The following is a 26,908-nucleotide window of genomic DNA, read 5'->3' as shown; positions in this document are numbered from 1 at the left end:
AAGAAAAAAGTCTGCATGTATCAAAATACTTGGGACATTCTGTATCAGTATATACTTTGATATGCAGTTTTAGTCAAACAGTTGATTGACATGTCAAAAACACTATAGAAGTTTTCATTGAGACATGAAGAACAGGTGACATTATTTCAATGATTCTTAGTTTTGGCATATGGAAATTCACCACAAAGTTTATATTCAATTATCTTTGTCATTGATCTCTGTTAAAACTTTATGTTTCGCAGCTTGCACAATGGCCAAATTCTATTCACGAAAATTATTCCGAGTGCCAGTTTGAAAATCACAGACTCCTGCATGGAAAATCAATTGGAGAATAAATTAACTTTTTTACTGTGATATTTTCATACTTACACTATCATGTACTTCTGAAGAAAAAATTGAGTTATGATCGTTTTCTAAATCTGCATATTCTATAGGCTAGGAAATGTTCAAAACCTTACACTACTTTTGGTCACATGCACTTAACTGTCCTGCTGATATAGAGTTCGTCATAACTGAGGCACGATGAAGAGAGTTCGAGTTTGTTATTTTTGAACATATAGTTCTAGAGGATATATTGTCAATTGTGCATCAATTAGGCATTGGGCACACATTAGCAACGATAGCATCTTAAAGATCTTCAGATTTGGAATCAAGGAAAAACCACCCTTCAGGTACATTAACTACAAAATCTGAACTCGGAGACATATCCAAATCAAAATGGTAATCTGACCTATGAGAGATTCCAATATTTTCTGTTCCCAAATTTGAACAGCATACATCTTGTCCACAAAATAACATTTCATTCCATATACCCTAGTCTGTTCCTTCTTTGAAAGACAATCCCGGTGCTTCGAGTAATTCAACACCTGACGATACATGCACAAATGCATGTGCATTGTCATCTTGTTCTTTAGAGGGCCAATTGCTGTAGTTATCAAAGTCACCATTACCAGCAAGCTTATCACATTTTTCTGGAATAGCAGAAATCTTGCCGATACAAGCAAGAGACTTTCTGAACATTCTTTGCCAGTGTTCAACCTATGAACATTGTTAGTCTGAATTACCCCAGGGAAATCTGATAACAACTCTTTATGCCAAGGATGGTCATTTATTCCAATCATGGATCGGTGATTTATTCCAAGTGTATTAGGATGTTGAAAGCACATCATCCCCAAGAGAAGGCATAAAACTCTTTTGTTTCAATGTGACCAACTGTAAAACTCGATGATGCATCATTGGACTCTCTAGGATCACAAGCAGATGTTTTGATATTTGCAGAACATGACAAAACATTATAGAAAATACTCTCTGCATTCGTCATAGGCACTGTTAGCACTCCAGGAAACTCTCCTAGGTTGTAACTCGGAGATGCCTAGTAACATATAAATCTTCAATATCGTTCTCTGAACTATTGGAATGGATTGGGGTTTGGATCAAGTCAGATGACTGTTTCAACTCTGTTTCCACTCAAGACATGCATGAACACCCTCAGCTTGACAAGGCTTTTGACCACTAATGCTCAATAGTTTATAGATTCAATGAATAGATGGAGAATCTTGACTGTACCAGCAGATACATACATAAACACATATGAATGGCTAGCTACAGAAAGTAAATGAAGCTTGCAAATCTAATTTATCAACGCAGAGATAAGATGACAGTTATCTGGCATTAGACACAGAAGAAAACATGAATAACCTATTCAAGTGCAAGCTTAGAACAGAGGAGAAGATGGCAATTGAACATGTAACAACAAAAGAAGCTTGTATTACTGGAATGAAGATGAGACGCTGGGAGGAACAGAGTATCCACAGTCTCCAAAAGTTGAACCCTTATTACTTCGAACTTTCAGCCATTTATAGGCTTTTTACAATACTCTCAAACTCTCTAAGGCTCGAGATGTCTTAATCTATCCCCTCTATCTTCTAACTACTTGATGCCATAACTAGACAAACATGAGCTCAAAGAGCTCTGTTTCTAACAAACACAGTAATCAAATTCTAGTAATTTCGCCGCGCTATCAGGTGGTTCGCTCGTGCCAGCGATGTTCCATGATCATTTCTGTTGGTTCGGCTGCATCGTGCTGTTGTTTTTTCCCTTTCGGCCATGCATTCTGTTATTTCAGTTCAACTATCCGACTGTCAAAAACATTGACAAAGCCAACAAATTTCCTCCCCAAGTGACTGGTGGGAAGTGGGGTACGGGGGCATGTGGGCCGTTGGATGGTGTGGATCGACAGTCGGGATGTTGGTCAAGCGGCGAAGGATGAACTATGGTGATCGTGAACAAGGGCCGTTAGATCGGGAGGAATGGGCGGAGGAGATCAATCGCTAGAGGCTTGAAGTCGTGGCAGGAGCGGAATAAGTTCGAGCCGTCAGATCTTAGATGGGTAGATCGAACGGCTATCAAGCGGAGGAGGTGCTCGAAGGATAACGCTCGGGAGTGGTTTACTCAAGCGGAAATGGTTTATATCGGGCGGTAAGTGGTAAAGGTCGGAGCCCGCCCGATTCCATTCATTAGGCGCCACGTAGCAGTGGAGGAGAGAGAGGAAACCGCTTTATCAGGCAGGTATCCCTCTCTCTTGTTTGCTCGAGCGATATGCGCGATAGCCGTTAGATCTGGCAGAAATGATCTAACGGTGGTGATTGGTCGAAGCAGGTGAGCGTATAACGTTGGTCGGATGAAGTGTGGACCGTCAGATCAGTGGGAAGATCGATGACGGGGGACACGAAGGTATGGGACGACCTCGAGAAATGTGCAAAGGGGCGCATATGGACGGAAAGGTAAGGTTTTCGGGGGCTTTTGCGCATTAGTGCATGTTTTCATGCGCTCTGAAAAATAATAATACATAGGGGGGCAAAAATGGATTAATTCACGTAGGGCCAAGGCGAAAGTGAGTTTTGTTATGATGTGAGGGTTGGGTTAGGACATGAGTGAACGTGGATGGGAGTGGATGAGTGAGAAAAGTGAGGTGATGGACTGTATGGGAACCTCTCCACGACAACAGAATAGACCATTTCCCTCCTTTAGTCTTCAAAATAGCAGCACTGCACCTCAGGGCTAACACTGGCTCCTTCTGGGGATGAAAGCCTCCCTGTGAGGTTTCAAGAACTGCAGACTACTGCCTTTCCAGTAACAACCAAAACAAACTTATCTCCTAGTGTTCCATTGGGCATGGAGTTTATTTGCATAGAAAACAAAAACTGAAAAAACCTATTACAATATTAAGGCCTTAAAGCCTCATATGAAGTAAAGTTTCAAAAACCGCCCATTGACTGGGCCATCAAAAACACCTTCCCCCTCCAAATTGTGCAGAATGAAAGTATTGTTCATCTGAACTTGAGCAATGACAAATGGTCCCATCCATAAGGCATCAAATTTACCATGGTTGCATTCTTTTCCTTCAATGCATCCCATTTGAGAACCCAGTCACCAACTTGAAAACTGTCCATTTTTGCCTTTCTATCAAAGGTTTCTTTGATCTTCTTCTGATGAATTCTTGACTTCTCAACCAGTTGTTCTTTGATCTGTTGTAATTCAACCAAGTTACTCATTCTGCTCGCCATGTCATTCTCTTTGTGCTGTTCTTCTTGCAAGAATTTGGCCACAGGGAGAATCAACTGGATAGGAAAAACATCATCAAGCCATAAACCAGCTTAAATGGAGAATTTCGTATGGACTTCTTGTTGGTAACTCTGTCAGCCCACAATGCAAACTTCAACTTGGAATCCCGGCTCTTTTTGTTGTCCTCCAACAGTTTTTTGATTATCCTTACAAGACTCTTGTTAGATGATTTTGCCAAGCCATTGCCTTGAGGATAATATGAGGTAGAATGCCCCAATTGAATGCCCATGGATTCACTCACACATGTCCACCAATTCTTCTGCCCTGAAAGCTACTGCATTATCGGTGACTAGTTTGGTTGGGCAACCAAATCTAGTGAAATATTCTCATCAAGGTTGCACGAAACAAGGAAACGGGTACGAGTTTCCGAAACGGGAAGCGATACGAAATATATATATGTGTGTGTGTGTGTGTGTGTGTGCAATCATAAAGCATAAATGATACAATATAATTTATTACATTTAAACATTAAGATTAAATTTATATCACATTTACTCATGAATGATCACATAATGAAAATAAAAATATCGGAATATCCAAAAGCAACCTTTATTATGTATCCAAATCTCAAAATCAACCTTTATTTATATTAATATATGAGGCTGCAAGTATAATAAAGACTATAAGGTTGCAAGAACTATAGAGACAAAAGACTAATCCTCATCAAAAATAGAAGCAGTACAATGCTCAACAGTGGATGGTGGTGCTGAAGAAGATGATGCGCCAATTCCACTTCCAGACTCGGCCTCAATATTCAAGGCAGCAAGAGGGAGATCCAAATCAGGATTTTTTGCATCCACATCCCATTCTTTAGAAGGACCACTTTTGTATTCTGGACCCCTACGAGATGCAAGGCAAAGGTTGGAGTGCACATAAACAAGATCCTCTGCTTTCTGTGAGCCCAACCTATTGTGCTTCACAGAATGAATAAAACCATAAGTGCTCCAATTCCTTTTCGCTGATGAAGAGCTTGCCACTTGTGAAAGAATACGAATGGCAAGGTTTTGCAAATGTACACCATTTGCTCCATGAAAAATCCACCACCTAACTGGATTCATGGTGCTTCTCTCCTCCAAAGCTGATATATCTGCATAATCATCTATTCCTGTAGCAAAACTGGCAAATTCCTCCTTTACCTCCCTGTGTAGATGAGAAGGAAACATTCTCATAAGGGCTTTTTTCACCCCATTAGCCACCTCTCTATCTTTATGGGGTGCCTTCCTCTTCCCATTGCTTTGAGCAATAAGCTCCTCATCATAAAATTTGGGGTTCAAAGCATGTGTTAAAGTGTGCAATGGAGTGTTGAAATTGTTCCACCTATCAACAATGATTTTCTTGACCAAACCAGCAAAATGATCATCAACAAACAAAAGTTGTGGAGACTCTTGCGAAATGATTTCCATAGTTTTCTCAACCATGGAATCCATGCCATCATATACCTCTCCTAAGAAAGGTTGGTCAGTGTCAGCACTCCAGAGAAGCTCAGATGCAGGGGTTGTGAACATTAGCAAGAAATCTACCTTGCTCCACCAATCCTCATCAAGGCACAATCTACGCACCATAGATCCCCGCTCTGAATCTGCTTGTCTCCACTCAATCCAAAGTTGACTCACCACCATAGAAACTAATGCATGCTTAAGCTCAACAAGGCGACGCAACATCAGGAAGTTTGAGGCATATCTTGTCCTAGCAACTTTTAACAACTCCAATTTGGAGTACTCTCGAAATATGGCTTGAGATTGCTGGTGGTTGGTGATGAATTTGACAATCTCCCTTGCTTCCCCTATGAGTTCCTTTATCCAAGAAACTTTGTTGTCGATCTCCTCTAAGATCAGATTCAGATTATGGACAATGCATGGTGTTCAAAAGATGCGGTCATACCTCCCCTCAATAATTAAATTTGCAGCTTTGCAAACTGGTGCATTATCCGTGATAACTTGCACCACCCTGTTAGGCCCTATTTGTTCAATAGCTTTTATAATAACATCAGCAATGAACTGTGCATCTTTCACCTCTCCTGAGCAGTCTTCTGCCTTGATAAAATTGCTCCTTTGGGGAAAGTTGCAATGATATTTATCAATGGTTTGCGCCTTGTATCTGTCCATCCATCTGAGACTATAGTAACCCCAAAGCTACTCCAGGAAGAACGAATTGGAGCTAAAATATCCTCCACAAGCTCCTTATCATTTTTGAGAAGCTGGGTTCTGACTTTCTCATAGTTGGGCCCCTTGTACCCTTGAGGAGCTTTGTTAATTGCCCTTATCATATCTTGCCAGTGAGGAGAGCGAACAACATTGAATGGGATACCAAATGCATAAATGCACCTAGCTACTCTGGAATCAGTTTCTTCTCTTGCTTGCACATTCACCAATTTAGCAATTCTGCTATCCTGAACTGAAGGGGATGCCCCTCTGGTATTTTTGGGTGCTGGTTGTTCATGTTGTTGAGTGGGACCGGCTCTCCTCTTTCTTGCTTCAACTACAATCCTTGGCTCAATGTTAGATGGAGCTTGAGTAAGGTCATCATGCCTTCTCTTAGTACCATCTGCCTCATCTTGCTCTCTTTGATATGCCCTCCTTGCCAATGGATCTGTTGTTTTTGTGCAACCTGCAATCCCCTGTCCTCCTCCATGCAAAAGATGTGCCTTCACTCTTGGGTAGGAGCCCTTGTACAAATTATTGCAAAGATTGCATCGCCATTCCCATGAGCCACCACTTGCACATCTTTGAAGCTTCGTCACATGCCTCCAAAGAGGATAATATTCAGCCCTTGGGTTGGCCCTAGGGCTTGAACTTGCAGCTGCACTTTGGTTGGAAGCCATTGCTGCAAAAATAAATTAAAAAAACAAATCTGTAAATAAAAAACGTTTTTCATATTTTTGGCAGCATAAACCCTAGAAAAATTGAAGAAATAGTAGGAAAAAACTAACAAAATGAATGTTGCTTACCCAAATTAATTTTTTGTAGCTGAAGCTACCCCAAAATGCCAGAAAAGAGGAGAAATATGGCTGTAGCTGAGCCAAAAAGCCAAGAATGTCGTAGCCGGAAACTCTGCACTCCAAATCTGCTGCTGAAATCTCTTGCTCTTGCTGCTGAAATCTACTTTGCTCACTGCTCAAAACACCCTAGCTGAAACAACTGCTCTCTTCCTCTCTTCTCCTTTGCTAAAATCGCTAGTCTCCAAGAGAAACGACTTGCTGAATAGTGTGATGAGAGAATGAGACAAAGTTCACTTTTATAACTTTAGACAGGCATCTAGAAGCAACTAGAAGTCATTAGGAAAACCTAATAATAAATTAAAAAAACACAAGTTACAAGCTAAAACGTGCGTCGTATGGCCGTGAAACACATTTCCGGACGTACTGGCCACGTTTATGCATCGTGAAACGTGCCAGTATGGCCAAAAACGCGTTTCACGGCCGTACCACACGCGTTTCAGGGTTTCATTTCCATTTCCGTACAGAAACTGCCTCCTACCCTACGTTTCCTGCAACTTAGATTCTCATTCAAGAACTTTATGATAACCTGATGATTAGCATTTTTAGTGGTTATAGCCTCAATCAATTTGGTGAAATAATTAGTGGCTACCAAGATCCATTTGTGCTGGCCACTGGAATGTGGATTGATCTCACCTATGAAGTCCAAGCCCCACTGCTGGAAGGGACCATTGGCGTGTACTGGCTTCAAGGGCAGAGATTTTAGCTGTTGTCTTCCTGCAAACCTCTAACATTTGTCACAAGACTTCACAAAAGAAAATACATCAGAGAACAGAGTAGGCCAATAATACCCAGCTCTCAGGATCTTGTGGGCTGTGGTTTTCCAATAATGATGCCCTCCACAGATGCTAGAATGGAACTGGTGCATGACTTCCACAGATTGTCCTTTGTCTAGACATCTCAAGAGGATCCCTAATGGGTCTCTCCAATAAAGAAGGTTTTTATTAATGCAAAATTTGGCTGATCTGAGCTTAATGGCCCGGGCTTGACTTGAGCTACGCCCTGGAGGGACTTCTAGCTTCTGCAAAAAATGAACTACACTGGAATACCATTCACAGGTGGCTAGATTTTCAGCCAAAGACTGATTCTGCTCTTGCTCTTCTGCTGCTTCCTTTGTCTGCTCACCACCTGAATTTGAACCCATGCAATTGATGTCTAACAAACTGCAATTTTCCTCAGCCATAAGCTTAGCCAAGCCCTGGCCTTTGACAAGCTTGGTGGGCTTCACCTCTATGTTGAACTCTATGAATTTTGTAATCCATTTAGCTCTCTTTCCATCAATATCTGGCTGAGTTAGGACATCTGCTACTGAAGTTGAAGGTACATACGCAGCCACTTTGGAATGCAGAATATAAATTCTAAATGCCTTTAAAGATTTTATGAGAGCATAAGCTTGTTTTTCAATAAGGTCATACCTTAGTTCAGCATCCCTCAGAGTTTTGCTGAAAAAGGCCATAGGGTGCTCTACACCTTCATCATTTTTCTGCAATAGAACTACTGCAAGTGTATCATAAGAGGCAAAAGAGAAGATATAAAACTCCCTGGTATAATCTAGGCTGATTAGAGTGGGAGCTTCCATGATAGCTTGTTTGATGACTTCAAAAGAGCTTCTTGCACCATCTGTCCATTTTATTTCTGATCCTTTCTTCAGCATGGAAGTGATGTGCTTCACTAGCTTTGCAAAATTTGGAATAAACCTCCTGACAAAGTTAATCTCACCCAGGAAAGATTGAATGTCCCTTTTTGACCTTGGGATGGACAATGTCTGAATTGCTTGAACTCTTGTTGGATCGATCTTCACACCTTCAACAAAAACAATATGTCCCAGAAGTTTGCCTTCTTCTAGAGAAAACTGTGACTTCTTTGGGTTCACAGAAATTTCAAACCGTCTACACTTTAGAAACACCTTCTTCAAATGCTGCAAATGGTCATTGTGACTGCTGGAAAAGACTGTTATGTCATCAAGGTAAATAAGGACAAACTTGTCATTCTCTCCCACAAAGGCTATGTCCATGGCCCTCTGAAAAGTAGCCCCAGCATTCATCAGTCCAAAAGGCATCTTGGAGTACATGAAAGTGCCCCAAGGAGTAGTGAAGGCGGTCTTTTCCTGATCTTCTGGATGTACAGCAATCTGATTGTAACCTGAAAATCCATTTAAAAAAGACATGACTCTAGCCCCTGAAACTTTTTGCAGCACGTGTTCCATCTTAGGCATGGGGTAGTTGTCTTTTTTAGAGCATTTGTTCAGATTCCTGAAGTCAACACAAAGCCTGATTTCTCCATTCTTCTTTCTTACTACCGCAAGGCTAGCTATCCACTTTGAATACCTTAGGGGAACTATGATCTTGGCATCCAACAGCTTCTTGATTTCCTTTTCAATCAAAGGCAATAAGAGAGGGTTGATAGGTCTTAATTTCTGCTTAAAAGGGATGGTGTTCTTCTCCAGTGGAATCTTATGCTGAATGATGTTGGTGTCATAGGTCCTAAGATCATTGTACTCCCAAGCAAAAATATCAACAAATTGTTTCATCAGGGTGCAATACTCGGAACTTTGGGCAGAAGACAAGTGAGTGGACAGATTTATGTACTTTGGATGGGCTGGACTCCCTACATTATGTCTATGAACTGCAGACTCATTTTCTTTTTTGGGATTCTTCAATCTGAAGAATACAGGCTCCAAAATCAGTGTCGACAGCATAGATGGGATGATTAGTAGGATTCCTTTCATCACTGATGATATAAGCCAACTGAGCTTCTCTGTATAATCTCCTACTCTCACCTCCAAAAACTGGGACAGTAGCATAGGATAGATCATTTTGCAATGTTCCACCTAATCTCTTGATCCAACCTCTGGAAAGCAACATGCCAAACTTCGGGGGTACATCTGCTACCACAATATCCATCATCATGCTCTTCATGGGCAGCTGAGACAAGGTGATGGCTAGGTCTTTGATTAATCCCAAACATTTCACTTTTCTAGAGTCAAAAGAAAACAGGTCATGATAAGACTTGGTAATGTCAAGACCCAACTCATCCATGACAGCCTTGGGCATTAGATTATGGTTGGCTCCTGTGTCCAAAAGGCAGTTGTGAAGGATTTTGTCATGAATAGTCAAAGAGACATAGAATGATGGGGAGCTGTCATCATAATTTTCAATCATTGGGCTGAGAACAACAGCTGGTTTGTTGTCTTGCAGATTTACATAGTCAGTGGAGGCTTGGATGGCTTTAGGCTCAAGGGCCTCGAGGATAGATCTCTTGAAGGACTCATTCTTCACTAGTTCAATTAGAGGTATAGGTATTCTTAGCTTCTGAATTTCTAATTCAAAACTGAAAGGAGAAGGAGACTTGTCAAGGCCTCTTACCTCGTGAGCTGGAGCTTTGAGGATGATGGGATCAATTATCGGTCGTTTCTGCTTATTAGCTTGTTGTATTGCAGGAACAACAGCTTTTTGAACAAGAGTTTCCTTGGCATTATTCATTTTCGACCTCATATCATATCTGTGTTGATCATCAGTTTGCAGAACAGCTCCACCATCCCACTCTTGGCTGATCTGGTCATTGAATAATGACTTTTCATAGGCAGCTAAGGTCAAAAAGGAGGCACTGCCTTTGTCTTCCAGACAATGGATCTCATCATCTTCTTCAAGCTGCTCTTCTTCCATGACTACATTCTAGAAAGGGGTCTTCTCCCTTTGGTCTTCATTGGCATCTTTGCTTCTTTGCAGAATCTGCAACTACTCATTAGCTCTTCTATATGGATTTAGATTTCTAGGAACAAAGGTTTTAGGAACTCTTCATTTCCCAGAGTGCTGCTCAACCTTTAATTTGGAGATTTCAGAGGTTAATGACTCTATCATCTTGGTCATTTTATCTATCTTGGGATCTGAAGATGATGAAGATTCGCCCCTCTGTCTCCTTCTATCAACATTCCCCTTGAGCTTCTCTGTAGCCATAATGTTTGATTCTACTTCCAAGGCTGCATCCTGCATATCAGCCAAAGTAGCACATTGTCTCTCCTTCAATAGTAGACAGAAATCAGAATCAAAGGCACTGGCATAGATGAGTTTAGCAGAGGTAGTGGTGGATTTTACTCTAGCTGGTATCTTGCTGTACATGCGATTAAACCTCTTATTAAAATCAGACAACAACTCACCATTTTCCCTCTTTAAGTTTCCAAACTCGGTGTGGTAGTAGAGTAGATCCTTCTTATCCCCCCAATGCTTTAGGAATGCATCATCTAAAGCCTCAATATCTGCTATAGACCTTGGGGTCAATTCTCTGAACCATTTTCTAGCCTCTCCATCTAGACTTTGGACAAAGACTCTCATCCATACATCAGCTTCACTAATGTCTAGGTTATCAGCATAGCTATAGAATGATTCAAGATGTTCCTCAGCTGTAACACCTTCAGTCCCAGTGAACTTAGGCATATACTTCTGATATTCTCCAGTAGGCATGGCATTCAAAGGAGTGGGCAGTACTAGAGGTCCATACCTAGCAGCTATGATTCTTTCCATTTTGGTAGGTGCTTGTGGTGCTGCCATAGCTGTGGTGGCTATAAGGGTACTGGAAGTCTGAATGACAGAGGGTTGAGGAGTGACTAATAGGACTAAAGGAGTATGATGGATAGGAGGAGAGGCTTCCTTTGGGCTTACAACGAAAGAAGAACCTAAAGAATAAGGAGCTCTATGAATCTCTAAGATTTTTTCTTCACTGCTAGTATTAGATGCTATACTCTCAACATGTATTTGTTCTATTATAGGATTTTCTTGAAGAGATATAGAATATTGTTTAGAACTACCTGAACCTGATGCTCCTTTCTGCAACACTTTTCTTTCTTTGATGATTTTTTCAGGGTCAAGTACTGGGTCAGCTTGTGGCTTCTGAGGATTTCTCCGAGTATGCCTCACAAACTGAGCCAGAACTATGAATTGGAGTCGCCAAGAGGTTCGTCCTCCAGTAGAGTAGCTAAATAGATGACTACAACGCAAATAGTGTCCAGGCTTTGTCTATCATCAAAGCTGAATCTATGTCGTCCCCCAGGGAAGCTGAGCTTCAGTATCCTCTCCCCGACAACAGTGCCAATTATGTTAGCACTCCAGGAAACTCTCCTAGGTTGTAGCTCGGAGATGCCTGGTAACATATAAATCTTCAATATCGTTCTCTGAACTATTGGAATGGATTGGGGTTTGGATCAAGTCAGATGACTGTTTCAACTCTGTTTCCACTCAAGACATGCATGAACACCCTTAGCTTGACAAGGCTTTCGACCACTAATGCTCAATAGTTTATAGATTCAATGAATAGATGGAGAATCCTGACTGTACCAACAGATACATACATAAACACATATGAATGGCTAGCTACAGAAAGTAAATGAAGCTTGCAAATCTAATTTATCAACGCAGAGATAAGATGATAGTTATCTGGCATTAGACACAGAAGAAAACATGAATAACCTATTCAAGTGCAAGCTTAGAACAGAGGAGAAGATGGCAATTGAACATGTAATAGCAAAAGAAGCTTGTATTACTGGAATGAAGATGAGACGCTGGGAGGAACAGAGTATCCACAGTCTCCAAAAGTTGAACCCTTATTACTTCGAACTTTCAGCCATTTATAGGCTTTTTACAATACTCTCGAACTCTCTGAGGCTCGAGATGTCTTAATCTATCCCCTCTGTCTTCTAACTACTTGATGCCATAACTAGACAAACATGAGCTCAGAGAGCTCTGTTTCTAACAAACACAGTAATCAAATTTTGGTAATTTCGCCACACTGTCAGGTGGTTCACTCGTGTATGCGATATTCCATGATCATTTATGTTGGTTCGGCTACATCGTGCTGTTGTTTTTCCCCTTTCGGCCATGCATTCTGTTATTTTAGTTCAACTGTCCGACTGTCAAAAACACTGACAAAGCCAACAAATTTCCTCCCCGGGTGACTGGTGGGAAGTGGGGTACGGGGGCATGTGGGCCGTTGGATGGTGTGGATCGACGGTCGGGATGTTGGTCAGGCGGCGGAGGATGAACTATGGTGATCGTGAACGAGGGTTGTTGGATCGGGAGGAATGGACAGAGGAGATCAATCGCCGGAGGCTTGAAGTCGTGGCAGGAGCGGAATAAGTCTGAGCCATCAGATCTTAGATGGGTAGATCGAACGACTATCAGGCGGAGGAGGTGCTCGAAGGATAACGCCCGGGAGCGGTTTACTCAAGCGGAAATGGTTTATATCGGGCGGTAAGCAGTAAAGGCCGAAGCCCGCCCGATTCCATTCATCGAGCGCCACGTAGCAGTGGAGGAGAGAGAGGAAACCGCTTTATCGGGCGGGTATCCCTCTCTCTTGTTTGCCCGAGCGATATGCGTGATAGCCGTTAGATCTGGCGGAAATGATCTAACGGTGGTGATTGGTCGAAGCGGGTGAGCGTATAACGTTGGTCGGATGAAGTGTGGACCGTCAAATCAGTGGGAAGATCGACGGCAGGGGACACGAAGGTATGGGACGACCTCAAGAAATGTGCAAAGGGGCGTGTTGACCACTACCGGTCAACTACCCATGCGGTACAACCCCCCCCCCTTTTCTTTGCAAAAAGGGGTAGCACCTGAACGACGTGTCCGTGCCAGCCTGCAGTCATCAGCAGCTTGATCATTTTAATTGTAAACCCAGTCTGCATGTATGAATTGTAAATAATCTTAGCAGATATGAGTCGTTTATGTAAATTGCCTAGGTGGACCTAACTTTCTAATGATAATCTACGTCCCGGAAGGTTTTTCGTCTCACCGATCTATGATCGGCAGAGTTTTCCTTCAGCCTAACCCCAAAGCCGGGATGCATTTTATTATTAGAACTTTAGGAGAATCCTAGTGTGTTAATCTGCTAGATTATAGTTGTGTCGCAGAAACTGGGTGATTTATGAGGGTCTATGATAAAGGGGTTTTTCCCCTTAAGATGTAAATTGTAAAAGCCATGATGTAATGTGTCTTGAGGGTTGGAAAATGTTTTAAATCCCCTCATGAGTCCTAAGTCCTAGGTCCTAGGTGATATTTCCAAAGGCTTAGTTCGATGATCCATTTAAGAAAATAAATAAAATAATAAAATAAATAAAAATTAAAAAATTGAAAAATGAAATAAATAAAAAAATAATAAAAAATTATAAAATAAAGCAAAAACCCTAAATAATAAAATAATAATATTTTGAGTGAATGCATGCAAAATATTATTTATAATAATAAGTTAACAATTTCGACGGATGAGATTAAGAGATGTCTTGATCCTCATCGACGGTCGAGATCATTTCGACATGGATCACTCGAACTAGCCGTTGGGATCATTTCCTTTAAATAGGGTGCTAGGGGTCATTTCAGATCATTGGATCTGTGAGTCTTGTACTGAAGAAGCTCTCTTGTAATCTGTTTTCTAGTTAATAAAAGAAGACTTTGGAGTCCAAATCTAGCTGGTGTTACTCTCTGGAAGTGCTGTGAGCTAATTTAGTTTCTGCATATTTTATTTTTCAGCCATTAATAATAGCTTATTGTAGAGTATTGTGAGCACAGGTATCTTGTTCACTTGCTAGGGTTTGAATGGTGTTAGGGTTTCTGAAGTAATGGCAGGTATCTCCATTACTTTTTGAGATCTAACAGCATTTTTGCCCTCTTTACTGATGGTTGTTCTGAGTTGTGCAGAAAACCCTTACTGAAGAAGATTGTTGGGCGTTTGGGAAAGTTCTCGGCTGAACCAGCCAACTCCCGCAAGCATTTTCTGCTGAGCCCAGTTTGATTTGATCCTGGGTCTATCATTCAGTTTATTTTTCTAATTTGCATGAGAGATTTTCTAAAGTTCTTCATAGTGAAAATCTGAAATTTTTGTTCTTTAAAATATTTCTGTTCTTATTGCTAAATCTGGCATTTCAGGGGGCCAAAATCTGTAAATTAGTCAAGCTGATCTGGGGGTTTCAGATTTTGCTTTATACAGTTTTCATTAGGGTTTTGTTTCTTTGCAATTACAGGAACAGGGTCTCTCCAGAGGTATCCTCAAATAGCTTCCTGCCATCAACAGAGGTAGAGGAAGGTCCTCTCTGCGTATGCACGAGGAATCATTCCCATCTGCCACCAAACGAAACTGCTGAATGCGTATCTATCTGTTTCACCACGTGAGGGCATTGATTTATATTGATCGAATCCTTTGATGCTTTGAAATCACATGAGCTGTGGGCGTGTCCCTCTTGCCGTTCTGCGTAGGAGTTTCTTTTGGGTTTCATGGCAAATACGATCAGGGATTCTCGGGCGAAGTAATTTTTTCAAATGATATGCGTATCGATTTCCAGCCTCAGAGATCAGCTGTCACATCTACCTGCGTTGCTTGGGGTATCAGCGAGGTAGCGTAAATTGTTGCGGTGGTCTTTAAGCCTGAAATCGCAGCATTTTCTTCAAATCGACTCTGTCTGGTGCTCGCATACCTGCGGACTTGTCTCAGGTTTTATGTGATTGAACCCATCGTTGCAAGCATCCTGCATGGGAGTAACAGGTAATGTCTGCAAAGCGTGAATCGTTCAAACGCTAGGTAAAAAAGCCGATATCAATCATCAGCATCCTCAGGACGGTTTTAAATTTTCGATCTCCACTGAAAATACGCGTATCTCTGAGCTCGAATCGATCTGGTAAGCCTGTCAACACGCCGACATTCGTGAGGATCTTCTCGGCCTGCAAGGAATCGTATTTATTTTTGTTGTTTATGCGCAGGTAAGGCTTCTTTGTTTAGGTTTTACGATACGTATATATATTTGCGTTGGTTCGTTTTTTGTTTTTTATAGGATTATTTCAAGTTTCTTTAGATTTAAAATTTTCAATAGTTTTGACTTATATTTTAGAATAGATCGTAAATTTTTCTCTTTATTTATTTTAGTTAAGCTTTATAATTTTTTAAAATTTTAAATTTCACTTTTAAAATCGTTTCTTTTTTAGATTTTATTAATATGAAAAATAAAAAATATAAAAAAGGGCATTGTCGTAAATTTTGTCTAGATTTAGAAAATTGTCATGCTAGAGATTTAAAATTTTTCAAGTTATGCACACGAATGATCATCTTGAAGATTTAAATTGCATAAATATGATATCTGGTTAATGATTCATGATTTTCGTGGTTGTTTAAAGCATTCATCTCTTCCAAATTCTCAGTTGCTGGATATTGTTATGGAGATTTGGTCATTCTAAGAGCATTGTGAGTTTAACTGATATCTTGCGTTGTTCTAAATTATTTGATGACAAATGATTGCTGTTCACGGTTTATGTTTCTATATCATCTAACAAGTAATCGTTTTAACAACAATCTCTTAAGGCACTGGTCTGCTAAATTAATTAAATCTTTTTAGTGCTTTTCATATCGTGTCTCCCAACCAACTGGTCGGCAGTTGGTCTTCATCATCTCATAGGGTCTACCCCCCTTAGCCACGGGAGACAGGCTTAAACGGAGGGATCGGGGATCAGGGTGACAGCCCCCGATCTGAGCGTTCTCGTGTCAATCTGCGCGACAACAGGGCGCATATGGACGGAAAGGTAAGGTTTTCGGGGGCTTTTGCGCATTAGTGCATGTTTTCATGTGCTTTGAAAAATAATAATACATAGGGGGGCCAAAATGGATTAATTCATGTAGGGCCAAGGCGAAAGTGAGTTTTGTTATGATGTGAGGGTTGGGTTAGGACATGAGTGAACGTGGATGGGAGTGGATGAGTGAGAAAAGTGAGGTGATGGACCGTATGGGAACCTCTCCACGACAGCAAAATAGACCATTTCCCTCCTTTAGTCTTCAAAATATCAGCACTGCACCTCAGGGCTAACAGGCACATGCCTGGGGGTTGTCTCCATATCTGTTTTCTTGGTGTTGCATGTACCTAAGCTTGAAGGTGACAAGTATCCCGAATGACGAACATGACCTTGGAATATTGGAATGGGGTGTTGCCCATCTATTTGTTTCAAGTCTGTCAACTGTGATTTGCCTGAATTGAGCGGTGCAAATTCCATGAGCCTATCAACCCCAACTGATATCATGAAAATGTCTTGGCAGAATTTTCCAACATTAGAAATTTTATCACTTCCAAGAAAAGGGTTCAAGATACATTCTTCTTAACAATCCAATGCCATGTTCCCTTGAAACTGTAGTTGCTCCATCAATGTCTTCCCTGAACCATTGAATGATGGTTGTTGATTATCATGTTTTCTTGCAACTGACAAAGTCATATTTGCTTGCAAGTGTCCTTTAAAAGGGTATGCATCCTTGGAAGCTGAGTGCAAAATTCTTTTCTCCAAATCCATATCATTTTCACAATCAAGGGGTGCACTAGCTGTGGTAGCTACAGTTGGCATTCCATCACAACCATCAACTACAGAATAAGATGCTTCAGTCACAGGGCCTACAAACTTCAGATCTTTCATCTCATTGTTGGTAATATTGCCAAGCTCTGGCTGCAGAACAGTTCGTCCATCTAATGACTTCTCTGAATCTACAATGTTAATACTCACAGAGATCAAGGAATCATCCAATAAATATCTCTCACCTTTTTAGGGGGATATAGCCATGTCCATGCTTTTGCCTCTGCCTTGGTTCCTCTTATACTTTGTTTTACAGCCTTGGGCTTATCATCAGTATCACTCGATCTGTTTTTCTTGCCACTAGCCCAAAAGTCGTTCCATTTTCTTAATCAATCCTTTTCATTTTCCTTGTCCACTCCTCTAATTTTGTAAAAGCCACTTTGTTCCAATATTGCAATATTTTTATAGTCTCTACTTGCTTCTCTTCCAGCTTCCTCCAAGATTTTGCATACTCCCTACCAAAAACTGCTTCCAACAGTTCCATATTTAAACACCCTCCAGGTTGGCAGGAGAGTCAGCTCTAAGACCACTGTAATAGTCTAGGGCAATTTTCTAGGGATTCTTGTGCAATTAGGGCTTCTTCAATATAATTCCTTCCTTCATCCAAGAATGAAATAAACGGTGCTTTCCAACATTAACAAAACTAATGCATGACGGAGTGATTATGATTTTTAAACAATCATCAATAAGGACTTTCAAACATATAAATGTATTCAACAATAATTCAATCACTTAACAACAATAGACCTTATTTATTGAACTGATCCACAAACTGTACAATAAAATTAATAAACCCTTCTAATACCACTGTTATTTGTCTTGAAAAACTACCGGAAGAGACTTACACATTCAAACGATAAGAATAGATATCATCCAACCAACTAATGGATCCTAGTTCAATGCCTATAATTTAGGAGAGAGACCATACACTTTGAATAGTGCAATAATGCCCTAATAGATATTCAAGTAATCTAGGTTAAACCATACAAGTTTTGTCTGGATGGTGGCCTCAAGAACATGCTCGGTTCCTGCCTGTTCTTTGCAAATGCCATAACTGATGCACCTTTCCACCTTCGTGTCCCTTTTCTGTTCCATTACAGGAGCCACACTGCTCTTAGAACTTTAGGTTTATGGGAACGACCTCTGAATTCCGATATATTCATCACCGATGTTACTCTATACCAACACGCTTGCGATTTTCTGTTCCTCGTTGCCTCAAGGTTTCCAATCTGACCCTCAGTAAGATTTCCTCAGCTAAATGAATCACTAAGTATCCACAGGTTCAAATAAGGACCAGACCCCTCGATCTGAGAGCTAGATTTTCAGACAAAGAGTTCGACCTTCATTGCTAGACTCATAAGTAATGTTGAGTGTCACAAAGCAGCCCGTAAGGCCTCAGAGTAGGACGGTTCCAGAACTTCGCTTTTGTTTACCTTCAAACCAGACTCGCTGACTTCAGGATGAATCCGACTCTTCTTGCTTCGGATGTTGTCTTGGACAAAATTCATCTGACAATTCTCCTTGGTCCACAAATCTTCTTCCAATTATCCTGTACCAGAACAAAGTAGAGAAAATAGGAAAATAAAGAGATTAAGTTTATCAACTAGGGTGGAATCTTTCACCACCGAAATCAATAGGAGAAAAAGGATCTTAAAACCCTCAGAGCCTCAGGCTCAAAGAAAACAAAGATAAATGATCCAATCCAATGATGATCCAAATGAATTCAACCCTCTTGTACTTATAGATTTCTTTGAGGGGATTCTCTCCTTAATTAGTTGAGTAAAATTCACACCAAACCCCAACTTTGTGTTTCTCTTCCTAGTTGCCCCAAAACTCGCCCTCTGCTCCCTAAACAACATTGTCTTTTGGGGTTTTCCCCTTTTTCAAGGACTATAGCCTACAGGGATCAATAGGCTACTTCCTCTGTTGGGCAATTAATTTCTCGGGGACATTACAGTTGTTTTCTTGTCTATTAAGAGAGTTGCAAAATTAGTTTCAAAACATATGAAAACATGCATATATCCTCACTCTCCCTCATCCCTAAACCCACCCTAGGTACCACCCTTAACCCAAAGTTAAAGAAAAAACAAAACAGTCACCCCCCTAGAACCACACATTAAGCACTATGGAATTGTGCATGTTCCTCCAAAACCACAAGCAAAACACTGTGGAACTGTGCATGTTCCCCTAAAATCATGCATGAAGCATTGTGGAAGCATGCATGGAACTACAGTAACCGGTTCCATGTGTGAAACCGTGCACGAAATTATCATTATTGCACATTGGTAGGAACCATGATTTTTGGGCAGAGCAGTCGGTAGCAATCCCTGCAACCTTATACAATGCCACTGACAGGTTAGAAGTAAAGAGGCTACACGGAGAAACATAGTGAATACAACCTTTCAAACGCTTAAGGAGGCGACAAAATCATACCCAGTAGTTGTTATTCCAACTCCCCTTAATAACTCATGGTAGAATATGATGCTTCAAGAATAAGTATTGCAATTCGATTTCATAAAATGGCAAGACAAATGGCTTTTGACAGCTGGAAGTTGAGTGAAAAAGAAATGGTTATTTTAATCTATGACAAAGAGATGCTGGCAGCACATATTGTTTGGCAAAATTTAGGCAATATCTTTTGAATGGAAAATTTATTGTAAAAACTAGCCACAATAGCGTAAAAAATTTCTGATCTTAGCATGACCTTAGTAAGCAATAAATAAATGAATAAGTTTGATCTGGTCATATGCTTTTGGCATCCATTATCAAAAGGGTTTTGGTAATGTTGTTGCTAACACTATGTCTAGAATTCATGAGATGATGTATGCTTACAACTTTGGAGGTCAATTGATTTGTTGTCATACTGTTAAGTACGTGAAGGATGATGACTTGTCTGTTCTATTGGAGAATTAGCCAGATGTTATTGCCAGAGATGACAGGAAATCTAACAAGAACTGTCTTATACAGTGTACAGGACAGATGCTTCTCATCTCTAGTTCAAAGATAAAACAGAAAAATCTTGCAGGTCATTATTCTCCTTCATCAATACACGTGGGCTTCTTTAAGAGCTGCCAAAAAACAGAAAATAAGGTGGAAAATATATCTGAAGGGATATGTCACAGCTTCTGAAACTTGCCAATGAAAATGGTTGAAGACACACAAAAGTCACACAAAAGTCCAGGGCTGCTTCAGTAACTTCCTATATCCATATAGAAATGGAATTCTATATTGATTTCATTACTAGGCATGATGCTTTTATATTGTTGTTGATTGAATAACTAGGTAGGCACATGTTCTTGCAGTTGAAGTACATATAAGGCACACCAAGTAGCTACTTTATTTATGAAAGAAAGCTACTGACTTCATGGGTTTCCTAAGGTGAACGTTAGCTGTCAAGATCCAAAATTTATAAGTACATTTTAGAAGACGCTTTTCAGATTGGAAAGCACAACATTGACTCTGAATGTTAGATATAACCTGCAAACCAATGGTCAAATTGAAGTTGTAAATAAATTTTTTGAATGGCACATATAGAATTCTGTGACTAACCAATAAGGGTTTTGTCATGTCTATCGGTTGAAAAGGGTCTTTGATCAAAACGTCAATGTATTACAGCAGCGATAAAGGACAAAAGCTATCAAGCTTGGGAGAATCCTTTCCTCCATGGATACGGTCTTTAATAAAAATTGACTAGTACCTTGGCAAATGAAAGAGTCTACCAGAGGAAGATGTTTCTTGTGAGGTGTCTGACATCTTGATGCATCCCGCTTTGAAATTTCTTCAAAGCAAGCAATTTGGGAGAGGACTTGTAGCATTTTTTCCAACAAGCTAGCCTCAAAATTCCCACCACGGTAGGCAAAATTCAATTTTGGACGGAATTGTGTTTATCTATTTCAATTTCGTTCTAAGTTGTCATTGGGATTTGTATGAGTAACTCATGTAAAATTAGACTGGAACTCAATGAAATGTGACTTTTAGGAAAAATGAACTTGCAGCCATAATAAGTTATAGCTATACCTAGTGGTGAGGGTTCTATGTTTATCAAACCTTTTGGATTTTGCATAGAGGATAATATAATAAGCATACATAGTAGTTTTTCATACTTTTTCTACGCTTTCCCATTTAATTAGGAGATGTGGGACGTTCAGAATACAAGAAGAAATCTATTGGGTGACTTTTGTATTCTTGGATTATAATTTTGAGTAGAACTATCAAGATTCATAATTCAGCTTCAGCAATCTAAATCTTGAAGACTTGTCCAATTTACACGCTACTAGGCATCAATCATAGTGAATTGAAGGAGTCATCTTGTTTGAGACTTGTAGTTGCTCTTTGCTGAATGTTGAAGGGAATTTTCAGATGGTACTTTCTTTTGTTATTCACGCTGAAAATATATTGCATGGGGAATTAACTATTCATCCAGTACACATGTATATGGGTGTAGAGGAAAGCATTCTATATGACAAGAGATGATATTTCCACAAACCTCTCAGTTGATATGATTAGTTAAATTGGTTATTTTGAATTTCAAGCAGCCTATTTTGGGGTCAAAGAATGAAAACGTTGCTGAATAAAAAATCTCTCTATTGGTTCCCGTTCTTCGCTGTCAAAGAATGAAAACATTGCTGAATAAAAAGCCTCTCTATTGGTTTCCCTTCTTCTGTCTACACTGTACAGCACCTATTCCTAACATCAATTTCTATATTAGGTACAAGGTGTCAGTTTGATGAACTTAACAAAGATAATAGGAAAAAGTCCATGTCCTGTACCCTACCATCCCTGAACTTTGGGGGGTCCCTCCAGCTGTCACAAAATTGAAAATTCACATCCCCGGTCCCCTGACCACTTTGAAACATAGGTTTTCAGTAATTTGCTATAATTTTCGTTTCTGAAATTACCAAGCATATTGAGGCAGCCATAAAAATGTTTCTAAGTATTCTGTTAAGAAACAATATTGGCACTTATGGTAAATTTCTGTTTTGGAAAGAAAGGAAGACTTCAATAATGTGATTTACCTGATTGAAAGGGAGGATCTTGTAGACGAATAATGATGGTATGGTGTTCAAAACTGAAGCTTTGATAAAACTATGCATCATTAGTAATTACACAGAATAAATAGAAATAATTACAATGATAAAAAAAACAAATCCATGATTGTTTTACAACTAATAACCAATCAGAGTTAAGAGGAGATTAAGCGTTCAAGAGAAATATAAAGCTTACATGTGAACCGACGGCTAGGCTCGCTGCAACCATAGTAAAACTCAGAGAACTTTGAAGCCCATAAATTTGAGCGGTCACCTTGAGTCTGTGATGCAATAAATTTGTCATAGGATATTTCAATTTATTATGTCGCATAACGAAATTCTGGCATGTGCAAGAGATCTGTGGTCATTAACCCATTCAATTCCTACAACTACTTTAGAGTCTGTATTTAGATTCATACAATATTTTAGATTTAGTCATTTTGTAGTTAAAGAAACAACAACAGAGATTCCAAAGGTTAATTTTGTTTTGCAATAGATTTGGTAAATCTCAATTGTTACAAAACAAAGATCGATAAGATAAGAATTAAATTGTCAAAGAAAACGGCCACAAAACAAGTAAATATAAAATAATGAAGGCGAAATCAAATCGATAAACCTAAAATCATACCCGGACATCTTCCAATTCACTTAGTCTTAATTTCGAAGCATCTGGATTTCTGGTCTCCACTGCCTAATAACATAAGGCATCAAGAAATAAGCAAATATCGTAATTGCAGCTCCTTCTAATAGAATAATCCAATTCTTTGCATTATGTCTTTGAGCAACAGTTGTTAAAATTTATAATGTGAATCTTTTTGGTTTTTCAAATTTCAAAGATAAATGTTCGGATGGATTTTGTAAATTTCAAATGTAAATGTTTGGCTGGATATTGTAAAAATAAAAATAAAGTGTATTACAATAAAAGTAGGTTAATTCAAATATAAATGTCTGGCTAAATGGTAGTAATTATTTCAATTAACATGATTTGATCCTCTGGGTGAAAATTCAGTTTAAATCAGCCAATCTTTTTCTAAAAAATGGGAAAAATAGCCATATGCCCCAAAAATTCTCCTGAGTCTTCGAAATAACCAAGAAACAAAATTGGATTAATGTTAAAGATACTCACTAGGTTTATGGGAACAGGGGGAGGCCCAGAATAGTTTGGAAAGTGTCGGAGATCAATCAGAGGCCCTATCATAATCGACACAAATGTTAACGCCAAAAGGATCGATCCGCAGACGAGAGAGATAGTAGGAGTCGGCGGAATTAACAGTATCCGCATTCGACGCTTCTGTCTCTGCACCGCCATTATTGCTCCAACATTCGGTAATCGCCCATGCTTCCAAGTCCATTGCCCGATCCAAGTCAAAAGCCCATTGATAAATTGCATGGCGACATGGTGGGTGTGAAAAGGATAGTCCTGGATTGCCAGATCAATCTTCTTGGCTTCTCACGCCACAGCTTAAACGCCCATAAAAACCGAAAGGCTCGGGAAAAACATTATGAATTCACCCCCTTCATGCTTAAAATCCAGGAAATGTGGAGCAGAGATATGGGCCTTTGAAGAGCGAGAGGGGGACACCCTCTTTCTTGGTTGTTGCGCTGAATAACGCCTGCTAAAAATAGGACTCCAAGATGAAGACTCGTCACGCACAAGGGACGTGGTCATGGCAGAATCGATGTATTCCAATACGTTTGGACGACATGGTATTCAGGCTCCAGTGTTCCAAACTTAGTGGAAGAGAAGTGAGGAACGCTTTTATTGCTGCACAATAACATCCACTTGCTGTATAGATAATATCCAACTCAACTCAATTCAACTTCTTGCTCCTTGCCTATTTAAATTCTGTGTCATGTTCCTAGTTTCAGTAAGCATCTGGTCTTTACCGGTGATTCATGTATTTTTTTTAAAAGAATAAGTGGGTTGGATAACCCACTCTTTGAATTTTTCCCAGTGACAAAAGAGTAGGTGGGCTAAAATATTAGTTTAATGTGGATTTGACGACATAGTAACTGGTTATTATGGTTAAATAAATAAAACCATGTTATTTGTTTGAACATTTATATTTAAAAATAAATAAAATAATGTTATTTATTTAATTATTTATATTGTTGATGGTATTTATGAGGTTTGATTTTTTTTAAATCTGTAATGGTTTTTTGTTTGAGTTCAAAGAAGGTGTTTTTTCCAAGGAAACAATTGTATTTTTAATAAAGAAAGGAATCCTTTTAAAGATTTATAATACAATTTAATTTTAATTTAGTTATTATGCGTTTGTTTGTAATATAAACAAGGTAAAATGATATTGGTTAATAAAAAATAATGATAAAATGTACATATTATTTTTTTAAATTGGATAAAAAAATTAATTATTAGATATATATAATTTTGATAAAATTGTGAATTTTAATGGTTTAAAATGCATTTTTAAATTGATAAATAAATTTAGAGTTTTGAAAATAGTTGAGACATTTAAATTATGCAAATTATATAGCTAAACCTTATGATTCTAAAAAAAACATGTAAAAATTACATAAAACATTTAAGAATTAGATTAGTGATTTTGGAATAAATAGAGTTTTTTTTCTTTCCATTACATTGATGATTTTACATAGATAATCTCAAAAATATTATTTCATATGTTTCACTGTGAAAGCTCCCAAACTATTTAATTAAAACGTAGGGGAGTTTTAAATAAATTATTCATAAGGTTTGAATCTTGTTAAGGTTGTACAAATATAGTAAAAAGATAATTTGGCTTAATAATGGAGAAAATTTCCAATGGTTATGTGTGATTGAGTGAGAGTATTGGGATGGGTGACCTCTCAAATAATTCTTATTCACTAGGTGAAAACTTTGGAGGCAATGATTAATGAGGATTAATTAAATAGTGGATAAATTCAACCTCTTTTTTGTTCATATTCTTTTCCAAATAAAGTAATAATTTTGTTGAAAATTATATTTCTACTTGATTGATTGGAACTCTGAGTATGAAACTTTGCTATTAAGGATTTTCCCCTATTTTAAGATGACCCCATCATTAACATTTTTAAAAAATGAGTAGTCAAGTAGGAACTTTGTCTCATAAAAAAAGACAATTAGTCAAAAAAAAAGTTGAGTTTGTCCATTTTTTAACTCACTTTATTATTTCGATTTATAATTCATTTTGTTAGTATCAATCCTACTTTTTCATCTATATGAGTATAGTTGATGAACTAATTGTTAAGTGGGTTGTTTTGAGGCCATGAAAAATTGAGCATTCTAGCTCATGTTGATACTCTGCCTGACAAAAGAATACACATGAGTGATTAATGTATTAATGATTTACTCTATACAATTAATATCAAAAATAATATTTTCATATATTTGATTATGAAAATCTCACAACATTTTAAATAAACACATATATAAGTTATAAATAAATAGTTCATAATGCACAATACTTGTTATCATTTTGCAAAGGGACAACAAGCTAAGTGGATTAGACTATAGGGAAAAACTCCATGGTTAAGGGTGTTCTTGGTATGTGTCACCTCACTAAAAAGCCCTAGTTAGGACCAAGCCCTAAAGGTAATGATTGATGGTATATAATTCATTTTGCTACTTTCAATCTCATTTCTTCTACCCTTAAACATAAGACATTGATCATTTTAATTAATGTTAACAAGGTAGAAGTCATGCATTAATCACTTACTCTACACAAATAATTCCAAAAATAATTCTATTTGTATTACATTAAAATTATAATAAACAATAACATATAATAACAAATTAAAAATACAAAATATACTTGTCTTTAAACAATAAGCTCTAAATATATATGAGTTAAACAACACTAAATCTAAAATTTTATCCATAGTCAACTATCAAATAGTTAATCTAACTATCAAATAATTAATTTTAGCAAATAAAACAAACTCAACAAATTAGACAATGGCTACATAGTACCTAGTAATAATAATTCAATTAAACTAAAATATAATACAAGCATATTTCATCACAAAAATAAAACAACTAATAAAATATTGTATTGTTAAATGCCATCACCAAAAATTAAGAAATACAATTAACTAATATTGTTTATATTAACATATATACACTTTATATATGTGTGTGTTTTATTTTTTATTAATATATATAATTTTTTATAACTAAATTTATTAAAATATGTTTTTAATATGATAATAAGTCATTTTAAATTGAAAAACAAACAAACAAACTATAATTTGTAAAAATGGAAATAAAAGACAAAGGGAAAAAATTAAAAATTAAATAAAAAGGAAATAAAACTAAAACCAAAAAATTAATAACTAATAGAAATGGAAGTTACTAAACAACCTATAATAAAATTTCAACCAATCACCTTGCAAACAAATAAATTTAAATAATAAGAAAAACCAATAAAAATTGAATTCCTAATATTAATCTATAAAAAAACAATAAAAAATTTAGTCAAAAACAAATTAATAAACACTCAAAACAAAACTAATACTTAATATCATACCTACCACACATATAATAATATTTATCTTTTAATAAATTTTCTAATTTACCATTGATTCATATAATCATATTAAAAACAACCAAAATACACAATGTTTATGCTTTAATTTATCTCTTAAGTAGCAAACACTTTTACTTGATACATTGCCCTACCAAACTTAAAGTCTTTTAGCTTAATTACTATAATATTAAGATCTAACAAATACTTTAACTTATGTCTTAAGTAGCAAACACTTTTACTTGATGCATTGCCCTACCAAACTTAAAGTCTTTTAGCTTAATTACTATAATATTTTATTTTTTACAGAAACGGTTATCGATTATATTAACTGATTGGTCTAAATGCCAGATTTCATATTACAATGAGAGGGAGCAGAGCCCAAATAGTTTC

At 38.0% G+C, this 26,908-nt stretch overlaps 1 protein-coding gene across 4 annotated transcripts in view; it reads right to left on the bottom strand.

The window, feature by feature from the left end:
- Nucleotides 1-23,903, bottom strand: part of LOC149205055 (O-fucosyltransferase 16-like) — a 65,569-nt gene extending 41,666 nt beyond the window's left edge. Inside the window, exons 1-4 of one of the 4 annotated variants that reach the window (XM_089394876.1) lie at nucleotides 23,140-23,903; nucleotides 22,642-22,704; nucleotides 22,210-22,294; nucleotides 22,002-22,071 (exon numbers count right to left, since the gene is read on the bottom strand). In XM_089394876.1, coding sequence (XP_089251002.1) covers nucleotides 22,002-22,071; nucleotides 22,210-22,294; nucleotides 22,642-22,649 — 163 coding nt within the window. In that variant the 5' untranslated portion in view covers nucleotides 22,650-22,704; nucleotides 23,140-23,903. The remainder of the gene's footprint in view (nucleotides 1-22,001; nucleotides 22,072-22,209; nucleotides 22,295-22,641; nucleotides 22,705-23,139) is intronic. The other 3 variants (XM_089394877.1, XM_089394874.1, XM_089394875.1) reach the window with 3 other exon arrangements.
- Between the last annotated feature and the right edge of the window lie 3,005 nt (nucleotides 23,904-26,908).

This window comes from Pinus tabuliformis, chromosome 1_2, assembly GCF_031772625.1.
Source record: "Pinus tabuliformis cultivar Carrire ecotype Pingquan chromosome 1_2, CPIR1, whole genome shotgun sequence".
Classification (NCBI taxonomy): Eukaryota; Viridiplantae; Streptophyta; class Pinopsida; order Pinales; family Pinaceae; genus Pinus; species Pinus tabuliformis.
This window is presented reverse-complemented; position numbering and strand designations above follow the sequence as displayed.